Source organism: Schistocerca gregaria, chromosome 2, assembly GCF_023897955.1.
Source record: "Schistocerca gregaria isolate iqSchGreg1 chromosome 2, iqSchGreg1.2, whole genome shotgun sequence".
Taxonomy (NCBI): Eukaryota; Metazoa; Arthropoda; class Insecta; order Orthoptera; family Acrididae; genus Schistocerca; species Schistocerca gregaria.
This window is the reverse complement of record NC_064921.1, coordinates 26,501,978-26,514,668: the sequence shown is the minus strand read 5'-3', so window position 1 is coordinate 26,514,668 and position 12,691 is coordinate 26,501,978. Positions and strand designations below refer to the sequence as shown.

At 43.6% G+C, this 12,691-nt stretch overlaps 1 protein-coding gene across 1 annotated transcript in view; it reads left to right on the top strand.

The window, feature by feature from the left end:
* The first annotated feature begins 1,839 nt into the window (after positions 1-1,839).
* The window catches only part of LOC126335596 (gamma-interferon-inducible lysosomal thiol reductase-like), a 107,643-nt gene continuing 96,791 nt past the window's right edge, over positions 1,840-12,691 (top strand). The window contains exon 1 of the mRNA XM_049999046.1: positions 1,840-2,050. Coding sequence (XP_049855003.1) covers positions 1,850-2,050 — 201 coding nt within the window. The 5' untranslated portion in view covers positions 1,840-1,849. The remainder of the gene's footprint in view (positions 2,051-12,691) is intronic.

The following is a 12,691-nucleotide window of genomic DNA, read 5'->3' as shown; positions in this document are numbered from 1 at the left end:
GGGCTGTACAAGCAATGATCACACGCACGGCACAGCGGACACACCAGGAACCGCGGTGTTGGCCGTCGAATGGCGCTAGCTGCGCAGCATTTGTGCACCGCCGCCGTCAGTGTCAGCCAGTTTGCCGTGGCATACGGAGCTCCATCGCAGTCTTTAACACTGGTAGCATGCCGCGACGGCGTGGACGTGAACCTTATGTGCAGTTGACGGACTTTGAGCGAGGGCGTATAGTGGGCATGCGGGAGGCCGGGTGGACGTACCGCCGAATTGCTCAACACGTGGGGCGTGAGGTCTCCACAGTACATCGATGTTGTCGCCAGTGGTCGGCGGAAGGTGCACGTGCCCGTCGACCTGGGACCGGACCGCAGCGACGCATGGATGCACGCCAAGACCGTAGGATCCTACGCAGTGCCGTAGGGGACCGCACCGCCACTTCCCAGCAAATTAGGGACACTGTTGCTCCTGGGGTATCGGCGAGGACCATTCGCAACCGTCTCCATGAAGCTGGGCTACGGTCCCGCACACCGTTAGGCCGTCTTCCGCTCACGCCCCAACATCGTGCAGCCCGCCTCCAGTGGTGTCACGACAGGCGTGAATGGAGGGACGAATGGAGACGTGTCGTCTTCAGCGATGAGAGTCGCTTCTGCCTTGGTGCCAATGATGGTCGTATGCGTGTTTGGCGCCGTGCAGGTGAGCGCCACAATCAGGACTGCATACGACCGAGGCACACAGGGCCAACACCCGGCATCATGGTGTGGGGAGCGATCTCCTACACTGGCCGTACACCTCTGGTGATCGTCGAGGGGACACTGAATAGTGCACGGTACATGCAAACCGTCATCGAACCCATCGTTCTACCATTCCTAGACCGGCAAGGGAACTTGTTGTTCCAACAGGACAATGCACGTCCGCATGTATCCCGTGCCACCCAACGTGCTCTAGAAGGTGTAAGTCAACTACCCTGGCCAGCAAGATCTCCGGATCTGTCCCCCATTGAGCATGTTTGGGACTGGATGAAGCGTCGTCTCACGCGGTCTGCACGTCCAGCACGAACGCTGGTCCAACTGAGGCGCCAGGTGGAAATGGCATGGCAAGCCGTTCGACAGGACTACATCCAGCATCTCTACGATCGTCTCCATGGGATAATAGCAGCCTGCATTGCTGCGAAAGGTGGATATACACTGTACTAGTGCCGACATTGTGCATGCTCTGTTGCCTGTGTCTATGTGCCTGTGGTTCTGTCAGTGTGATCATGTGATGTATCTGACCCCAGGAATGTGTCAATAAAGTTTCCCCTTCCTGGGACAATGAATTCACGATGTTCGTATTTCTATTTCCAGGAGTGTATACTGACGTGTGGTCTGGGACATGACAAGGAATGAGAATTCAGAAAGGGGACGTAATTAGTTTCATACTTAACTTTAATCCATTAATAATGAACGTCGCTCTTGACGGTACATGATTCACAATATTATCTGTTAGTAACTGAATATGGCGCCTTGCTAGGTCGTAGCAAATGACGTAGCTGAAGGCTATGCTAAACTGTCGTCTCTGCAAATGAGAGGGCCTTGTGGCGGCGCTCGGTCTGCAATCACTGATAGTGGCGACACGCGGGTCCGACGTATACTAACGGACCGCGGCCGATTTAAAGGCTACCACCTAGCTAGTGTGGTGTCTGGCGGTGACACCACAGTAAGTATTTTAGTAGATGGGAAGTACACTAGAGTTTAGCAATGTGGTGACATTGACGAAGCATTGTGGGTGACCTCGTCCTGCGCTATCTTATCACAGAGCGGAGCGTTGGGCAGTTGTCTAATGAGCAGGTAGAGGCAGGTGAGTGCCTGTAAGAATGTGTGTACGTGTAGGCAGTCTGCAGTCGTGTTGCTGGAAGCCTGGCACCCACGTACGAGCGGCAAGCAGTCTGCGAATGCAGCTTGCGAGCGCCAACATGAGCGGCGTCATCCTCTTCTTCATCGTCGTTATCGGCTGGGTTGTGCTGCTCTTCATGATGTTCAGTTCAGGTGTTTCGTTCATTCGGATCACGACCTACGTACGTAAGAGAAATTACAAACACCCTGCATGACAAACTGTAGTTTGGTAGTATTTTATTTCTCTCTGTAAGATTAACAGTTTCATGGCTGAAATTCCTATTTCACATACACTGCTGGCAAGAAAACTGAAACACCAAGAAGGGAAAGAGTAAGAGAAATAAAACTTCACAGATTCAGAGGGTATGTGATGTTATTTCAGTGATTACCAATTCGAGTGAAATGAAATAATAACGTAGCAGCATGAGCGCACTCATTAGTTGTTGCACTCCCTCTGGCCTGGATGCACGCACTGATTCGGTTGCGAAGTGCATCATAAAGCCTTTGTATCCACTACTGAGGCAAGGTATCCAATAACTGTTGTAGATTGTACGTGATATTTTGGATACTAATCAAACCAATCTCAGGACTGAAGGCAACAACAACATCATTTTGGATACTGGCGCTGGAACAGAGCTGACGCCCGAGCTGGTGCGACACATGTTCTATTGGAGACAATAGAATCTTTGCTGGCCGCAGTAGTACCTCAACACAGCACACGCAGTTCATAGAGAAACGGGCCATGTGTTGACGAGCATTGTCCTGTTGAAAAAGGCACCAACGTTTTGTTGCATGAGAGGTAATACTTGAGGAGTCAGGATGTCAGTGACGCACCGTTGTGTCATCAAAGTTCCCTCAGGCACTACCGGCCGTGACCAGGCGTCGTATCCGTTACCCCCCACCCCCCACCATGACGTCAGGGGTAACGCCTCTGTACCTCTCCAAGACATTGAAAGACTGGGACTTATCTTCAAGTCGCTACCATACTCGCCGACAATGCTGATCCAGGGTAGTGCAGATCTTCGGTTCAACGCTGAACTCATTGCGACGCTGTTGACCAGCACTCCAGTCTTCCCAGTCACGGCACTGCTCCAAAAGCAGTCGTTCTGACCTTGAGCTCAGTCTACGCATGGTACAATAATTACCTGTTCCATCCAGTTGCTACTAGTCTCCTGCCAAGGGTGTAGAATGACACACAATGTGTCAGAGAGCCTATCACTTGTTCTCTGATGGCAGGTTCAGATGTGAAGAATTTACGATGCACAATGCAGTGATTCTACTGTGCGGTGGTGAGTCGTGGTCGACCGGAATGCCTGCGCTCACGTTCCCATTCAGTCCAACATCGGGCCACTGTCACATCCGAATGGCCCTCCAATTTAGATCTTGCACTGTTACATCAGCCGGCCGAATGGAGATCCCCTGTAACGCCCCTTTCAAACTGTCAGGTTATATATGCGAGAACGCTACATCTCCGTTTCCTCCACAGTGACCACTCAGCATCGGACTCTATTCACGCCCACTCACGTACCCTACCATGCGTAGTAACAACACTGGATGAGAACAACATTAATGCACTCCGGTGACTATTGTACTTGTCACAGAGCACTGCATCTCTAATGGTTCCCGCCACGTAACCACCAACGTTGTGTACGTTACATGGACATCCGACATCCGACATTATCTTCTGGGTGCTTTTTTTTAAAGAAGTTTTTCGTAACGATGTAGTGTGCAGACAGGGAACAGTATGCAGACCTTTTACAATTCTGCCAACCCTTGAAAGATGCAAAATAACCTCCACTGCCCTTGGTTTACGATTGTGAAAAGACGTCTGTACTCTTCACCAACATCTGCCATGTAGATGAACAGTTCTCCATCTGAACATGATGGTGTGAACATATCGAAACGCGTGGTGACAAAATAAACAAGTGACCGAGGCAGAAACTCTTTTATTTGTATTGGAGTCGTTGAGGGATTGTCTGGAGTACGAGGTTACTCGCAGAGTTACTATTTGATATCACAGAGTCAAACTGAATGATACCCGGCTTCTAATTTTGTTCGTAATTATCCGAATTGCAACACAAATCCATTTTGTGATGACATCATTTTCTACATAGGGACCGATAATTTTATTTGGAACTATTGGGACGACGGGTGAACAGGAATAGCCACTGCTTAGAGTAAATGTTCAACGAGTGATCACTGGGATTAACTTGGGGGACAGAGTCATTGTAGTTAGAGGTCAGCTCCTGAAAAGATCAGTTCTGTGACATCATTGATTAACGTTGACCGTAACCATGAAGAATCAGTAAACCGCTGCGAAGGCGGATATATCAAAACTGAATTCCTGTTAAGACGTTCATTTGGTAGTTGCGCAGTAAGTGAGAGAAGGAAATATCGTCGACAGTATTGCTATCTGAGAACGTACAAGTAAAGAGAATACGACAATATTTTACGTGTAAATAAAGAAGCTGTAGCTAGATTGAAAAGTGAGAATATTAAAGAAAACGATCACAAATTAGCAGTCATAAACTTGGTCTGACTTTTGTGGAGAAGAAAATTCAGTAACGAAAAAAAGAGGGAGAATAGCTACAATTTACACTTTTTATTTTTTAGATAAAATAGAAGGTAATAACTATTATTAGTAGCAGTGAACGATAGCTCTATCAAAGACCATAAATTGTGGGCAAAGGTTTTGCAATATAAAAAGTCGTTACGTAAACATTACTTTATTAACGAGAAGTGTAATACCTTGTAAACATTCATATAGATACTGACATTATTTTGACAGTCGGTATAATATCGCTGACAGTTGTGAGCAGTGGTCTATCATGAACATAACTTTACAAATGAGACAAAAGAACAAAGCTTGTGCACGCATTTCGCAGCGTAAAATTTTTCAAGAACTCTAAATTAAATATTGATTAAACAGTTTTGTATGATCCACTGAGACTTGAATGATGAATTAGGGTAAGATAAAGTTTTGCTTCTCTGAACTTTACTGTGAGGCATATGCGAAACTACTGTTGAGTGTTAAGCTGTGTTTTTTTTGTCCAGTAAAAATAATAATATTTAACTTGATTGATTTTCCTAATTTATCATTTTGAAGTCCATGTGTCTCAAACTTTGAAAAAAAAAAGATTTTGTAGAAGCCACTGTGTGTATAATTCATATTGGAGTGACGTATTGAACCGTACGTCTTGCTAGTGTTGATCGCTGTGTGGTATCTTAAAATAAATAAAAAATTAAAATAAATAAAATATAATAACCCATAAAAAATAATCGAAACCAACAGTATAATAAGGATTTTTTCCCCTGACGAGTAAATGAGTAACTTCAGTACTGTTTCCGAACCTTACCTTAGAAAGAATTAATTCTTTGTGGCCAGATTACGTTTAATGATTGTGCTGTAGTCACATTCTCTATCGTTTGTAATGTATTGTTATCTGACTTAGCGTTTATATCAATGTAACTTGTGGGCTGTCAGTAACATCCACCTCCTTGTTGCATACTGGAAGAAAAGTAATAATGCCTATCTACCTAATCCGCAATGATGTCTGGTGAAACATCGAAGGAAGGCTTGATAAACGATGATTGATACCATTAACTGACCTCAATCTGGGGAACTCGTCCTAATCAGGTTCGGATTCTCAAGTGATTTCAGTTAGTTAACCCTTAAACCTTTGGTTTTGGTACCGATCTGAGTACATACGTGACTCACTTGATACAACAGTCGTCCTGTGTATCTAACCAGGTTTGGATTTTCAAGTGATATCAGTTAGCAAACCCCTAAACCTTTGGTTCCCTTGATGTAATAGTCACTACTTACTCAGTGGATTGGTTGGCTGACGAACCGTGGGTCACCCACGCTGGCACAGTACTGCTGGCAGGCGCTGGCCTGTTAGCTTTACGGTGTGCCCCGTTCATCGCAAAGTTAATCCGTGATATCGACTGGGCCCACTGAGGCTGTGCGCTGGAATAGAACGTAATCAATGCTGACTCCAAGTTACGATTCACGCACTCTGCGAATGACGGCTGTGGGTGATGTGGTGTCTTAGTTTCATGGCGGATGGCACTGCCAAACCAGAACTCCTGGAATGTCCTGGATAGTGTGGTTGGGGCGTACTAGAAGCACCAAACGCTGATAAAACACGTGATAAATGCTCGATAGTAATCTTCGTAGTACCTGATTAATATGGTTGGGAGAAGGATACAGGAGCTGCTGGACTGGAGGGCTGACCAATACATTGAAGATAGAATATAAATTTTAATTTATTGCGCAAGAAAAGTCATGCAGGTTCTGGTAACATATTGACATATAACTTGTTCAATTTAAATGTACATCAGCTGATTTATCAGGAATCATCATCAAGTTATCTAACATCAAGCAATCTGCAAATATGAGATTTAAATCTTTCCCAAAATTGTAATGCTTGTAAAATGTTATTAGTAAACACGGAAAATTACTAAACTGGTCACTGTATTTAAGGCTTACATAACTTAATGGCCACAATGACTTACAGGAAATATCACAGACGTATAGCAATATCTGCTCGCTACAGCACTGTCTTAGGTGACCTTGTGTGCCACAATAATTTACAGAACCAACTCATATAGTTAAATGGTAAATATTACCCACAATGGCGCTTGCGTAATAATCTTACGTAGCACACCGATTTACCAAGACAATGCAATTAATGCCAAGTACAGTCTGGTCCAGAATAACGAGTGCGCTACCACTGATTAAACTACTCAGAATCAGTAATAAACTGTTTTGCAAGGCAAGCACATTCATTTCAGAAAAGTTAACAAGAGACTTAAACTTTACTTGACTAGCGTGACAATTTGGGCGTCCCTTTACTGACATAAGTTCAGTAACGAACTGCAATGCAATTTAAAGACACTGACGTAAGGGTGTTGTGAAACACTTCAACAACAGTTTAAGCAAACACGCCCACATAGGATCTCCAATTCATACGTAAATCAACCAGGGCACAAGTCAGTATTTTGACACGCGACGAGGGAACACCCACTGCTCAGCAGCGCAAGCCAGAATACGACGGAAAGTAGTCTCGCTGTAACTCCATCAGATGAAGATGCACCAAACTAACAGCTCACCTTTAACAATATTAACCAAATGCCGCTAATAAGGTGATGGCCAGAATAACACCAGCCCGTAGCCACAGCGTGAGGAAGGTTGAGCTCGTAACCAGAACGAACGACAGCCAGTCACTGCTGCACCCCCTGTTCCGCCGCTCGGCCGGCCCCAATGCAGCTGCCACACCCACACCACTTGCCGACGCGACTTCCGCGGTGTTCCGGCGTCGCTCCGCCCAGACCCGCTCGTCTCTCTCTCTGCCCGAGACTCCCTTTCGGCTTCCCGCACGGAATCCCAGAGGGCGCACCAACCCCGCGCACCGCAAAGCGAATCGAAAGAGATAGAACACACGACGCCGGAACAATCAGATCGCAGAAGCACGCGGCACACTGATTTATTGGGAACTAGCCACATGAATCGGGATAGTACATCCAAAATAACCAAAAGTGCTTGTTATCTTTGTTATTACGCAGAAGAGGGCCTAAGTAATCAATTAAGATCTTTTCCGTTATGTGTGCTCTAACCAGTCCGAATTTAGTTCCACCCTCTTACGAGGGAACTCCTCATCGCCTCATCGTCGACGTACCACTGCGCTATGAGGGTGCCGAGGATCACAACCAAAGGTGTCCTGCTATGAAATAAAATGGCACTCCGGACCATCACTCCTGGTTGTCGGGCCACATCGCGAGCGAGAGTCACGTTGATATTCCACAGCTGCCCGGGGCATCTCCAGATGCGTCTTCCACCTGAAATCTCATTGACTGGAGTATAATTGTCTTCAGTGATGAGTCACGCTTCGAACAGCACCGATGAACAGCGAAGATGTGTCTGGAGCCTCCCCGGACTGCGGTGGGATACCAACCTGGCTGGCATCTCCCATATGGCCAGACAGCCAAAAGTGATGGTCTGGAGTCCTGCATTTTTTTCATAGCAGGATCCCTTTGGTTGTCTGTCACCCGTTGCACCCTTTGTTGTCCTCCATGGCAAGCCGTCCTGGGCGTACATTTCACCCACACATGGCGAGAGTTGCTACTATTTGTTTTCGAGGTTGCCAATTCATACCTTGGCCAGCTAGGTCGCCGTATTTCTCCCCAATTGAGAACGTTTGGAGCATAATGGCCTCGGCCCTCCAAAAGTCTCCGGATTTTGATGTTCTATCGCGCCATTTGGACAGAATTTGTCTCGATATCGTTCAGGAGGACATTCAGCAACTCTGTCTGTCAATGCCAAGCCGGACAACTGCCTGCATAAAGGCCAGAGGTGGGCCAACACGTCATTTACTTACTCAATTTGTGAAGCTCTTCCTCTTGAATGAATCATGCAGTTTTTTTTCTGGAATTGTAATAATTTCTTTGTCTGTAGAAGTACATAAAATCTAAACATTTCAGTCCAATGCTGATAATTTCTTTGAGGTGCGGAATCTTTTTTTTTTTTTTTTTTTTTTTTTGTTAGTGTGTGTATTGGTGATATCAATTTCAGATATCTCTAAACGCAGTGCCGTTATTGTTACGTGTTCATTTCCAAAACACTGTTTCTCAGAAACACCATGGGTACGATAAACATAGCTGTTTACAAGTCCATACCGACATCTCTCGGAGAAATATCCTTTCAACAACCTTTACCGAAAGTAGCTCGAAGATAAGGTCTCACTAAAAACCTTCGTGATTTTTCTTCTGAATTTCCCGACGGCGAGAGGGCATTTAAATTTAAATACACCCACGTCCAAAACAAAATTAAAAAAAAACCACACCCAAAATTTGCAACTGCTTTGTGAACCACTTTTCATTGGAATCTATTGCTATGCTAAAAACACTTAGCAACAAAGACACAACCTACTACACAACTACTACAACACTGCCTATTCAGACTTTCATCATTCTGCTCAGGGACCTCATCCCTATCACAACATACATTAAGGTACCAATTTAATAAATAAATTTGTAACTGCAAATTCCTTATTTTATCCCACTAGTTGTGAATGACACATTCCTGCTTGGGGTGCGTACATCTTACATATCGGTCTTGAGTTCGGTTGCCTGAATAATTCTCTTGAGACACTTTCACTCCGCTTGCAATAACAATAAACTAGCCTGCACACTATCAACAAGGTCGCTCCAACAAGAACAGGCACCACTCACCTTGCAACGGTTTCCTCGTTGATAACGAGGCTGCCGCCCAGCACCCCACGCATGTGCTGTCATAGTTGCTCAATGCAGGTTTCAAGTCTTTCACTGCGTATAGTGAGATCACAATAAGCTAGTCCTTGTTTAAAACAAGATAACCACATAACATTGCTCGTTTTTCTGACACACCCTGGTATTGACGAGCAATCAAAAAGAAATACGGTACAACCATGGACTAATCAATACACAAATTATTTACACATCCTAACATAGCCTTACCAGCGCATGGGATCAGAACCTCACTCTCTCGTAACCATGCTCTACTACCATCGCAGTGGTAGGGAGGGGACAAGCAGTGGTGACGTGTTGTGCTGAAATTAAATGGTTCATTTTGACAAAGATGTTGACTCACTTATTTGAAAAAGCAATAAAGAAATTAAGAAAACTGGCCAGATGATAGCTTTAAACATACGTATAAAAGAATTAAAGTCACTGTCCGGAAAATTCAAGTCATTTTCTTTATAAAGTAAAAGTTCGACACTGTATTATGAAGTATGCTAAGTTTTAAGAAAGTAAATTAAAAATGTCAATTTAATGTCGCCGGTCACAAAGTGGAACCAAAGACCGCAACACGTAAAACTAATGAAGCATAAAAATGTTTTTCGGGCAGCTGTTAACAGCATTGACATACATGGACTACCTGCAACCCACGTCCTCATTATTGGCTGGATTATTCCAGCCTCTGTCTTCCTCTACAACTTTTACCTCTATAACTCCCTCTAGTTTTGTGGAAGTTATTTTCAGATGTCGTAACTTATGTCCTGTCGGCCTGTCCCTTCTTCTTGTCTGTATTTCCTCTCCGATTCTGCGCAGAACCTTTTCATTCCTAACTTTCAGTACTCCTAATTTTCAACATTCGTCTGTAGTGCCACATCTCAAATGCTGTACTCTCTTTTTTCCAGTCTTCCCGTAGTCTATGTTTCGCTACCATAGAATACTGCTCTCCAAATGTACTTTCTCAGAAACCTCATCCTCAAATGAAGATACATTTTTGTTAACAGTAAACTTATCTTGGCAAGGAATGCCCTTTTCACAAGTACTAGTCTACTTTTTATGTCCTCCTTGCTCTGTCCGCCATGGGTTATTCTCATGCCGAGGTAGCAGAATTCCTTAACATCATCAAGTTTCTGATCACCGATCCTAACGTTTAGTTTCACACTGTTCTCTTTTCTGATACTTATCATTACTTTCACCTTTCTTCGTTTTACACTCAATTATTATTTTGTACTCATTGGACTGTTCATTCCATTCAGAAGATCGTGTAACTCCTTTTAATTTTCACTCAGGATGACAATGTCATAAGCGAATGTTATCGTTGATATCCTTTCACACTGAATTTTAATTCTACTCTTGAACCTTTCTATTATTTCCGTCATTGCTTCTCAGATGTATAATGTTGGACTATAGGGGTGAAAGACAACGTCCCTGTCTTACACTCTTATTACTCCCTTTGGTTCTTGTACATAATGAATTTTACCTGTCTTTAAGTACAGCTTAACCCTGTTTTTCTCAGAATTTCGACCATCTTCCGCCATTTGACTTTCCGGATAGATGAACCCTATGAACGTGTTTTGATTTTTTCTTTAGTCTTGCTTCCATTATCAACCGCTACTTGTTTTTTTGTCTTTACCTTACAGTCTGCAGATTGAATAACATCGGGGATAGGCTGCAATCTTGTCTCTCTCCCTCAACCAGTGCTTGCCTTTCATGCCCCTCGACTCTTATAGCTGCCGTCTGGTTTGTCCACAAGTTGTAAATAGCCTTTCGCTTCCTATTTTTTACCCCATATCTTCAGAATTTGAAGTAGAGTGTTCCAGTGAACATCGTCAAAAGCTTTCTCTAAGTCTTCAAATACTATAAACGTAGGTTTTCCTTTCCTTAATCTCTCTTAATCTATCTATCCCTCTAAAAGTGGACAGGTAAAACACAGTAAGGTAGTTGTAGCAACGATTGGTATTGTAGTTGTAAATTGTCGTAGCTGTGTTGGGAAAGAACTAGACCTCCACACCGTAATAGAAGCCACTGAAGCTCAAATAGTTGTAAGTACAGGGAGCTGGCTAAAGTCGGAAATAAATTCAGCCGAAATTTTTTTAAACGGTGTAACTGTTCAGAAAGGATAGATTAAATACAGTTGGTGGTGGAGTATTTATTGGTGTCAGAGGTAGTTTGCCTTGTAGCGAAATTGAAGTAGATAGTTCGTGTGAAATAGTATCGGTAGAGGTTATACCTGACAATCGGACTCAACTAATAATATTGGATCGTTTTACCGACCCCCCCCCCCCCCCCGACTCAGAAGATATAATTGATGAACAGTTCAAAGAAAACTTGAGTGTCGTTTCAAATAAGTACCCCGCTCATACAGACTTTAATCTACCCTCGATATGCTGGAAAAATTATACGTTTTAAGCCTGCGGCAGGCATAAAACTTCATCCGAAATTGTATTGATTGATTCCCCAGAAAATTATCTTGAACAGTTAGTTGATGAGCCCACTCGAAGCGTAAATGGTTGCGAAAGCATACTTGACCTTTCAGCAACAAATAATCCTGGACAAATAGTGAGTGTTGCTACGCTGAATACCGGAACACCTACAACCATCAAAAAGAAACGCAAAGTATATCTATTTAAAGAAGCTGATAAAATGGTCTTAACGCCTTTTTAAGAGACAGTCTTTACTTCTTCCGATCTGATAATGTAAGTGTAGAAAAGTAGTGAAATATTTTCAAAGAGATAGTGTCGACAGCAATTGAGAGCTATATACCACATAAATTAATGAATGATGGTACTTACCCCCCCCCCCCCCCCCCCCCCCCCCAATGGCACACAAAACGGGTCAGATCGTTGTTGCAGAAGCAACAATTTAAAAGAACCCAAAATCCCCAAGATTGGAAAAGTCTTAAAGAAGTTCGAAATATGGCGCGTACTTCAATGCGAGATGCGTTTAATAATTTCCACAACGAAATTCTGTCTCTAAATCTGACAGAAAACCCAATTAGATTCTGGTCATACATAAAGCACATCAGTGGCAAGACGCAAGCAATACATTCACTGCGCTATAACAACGGCGAAGTCGCTGATGACAGTGTCACTAAAGTAAAGTTATTAAACACGGATTTCCGAAAGTCCTTCACGAAAGAAGACAAAGTAAATATTCCTGAATTCCAGTTAAGAACAACTGCCAAGATGAGAAACATAGAAGTAGATATCTTCTGTGTAACAAAGCAGTTTAAATCACTTAATAAAGGCAAGGCCTCCGGTCCAGATTGTATACCAGTCAGGTTCCTCTCAGAGTATGCTGATAAAATAGCTCCATATTTAGCGTTTATATACAGCCACTCGCTCACAGAAAGATCCGTATCTAAGACTGGAAAATTGCTAAAGTCGCATCAATACCCAGAAAGGGAAGTAGGAGTAATCTGCTGAATGCCACGCCTATATCACAAACGTCGATTTGCAGTAGGGTTTTGGAACATGTATTGTATTCGAACATTATGAAATATCTCGAAGAAAACTATTTATTGATACATAGACAGCACGGATTCAGAA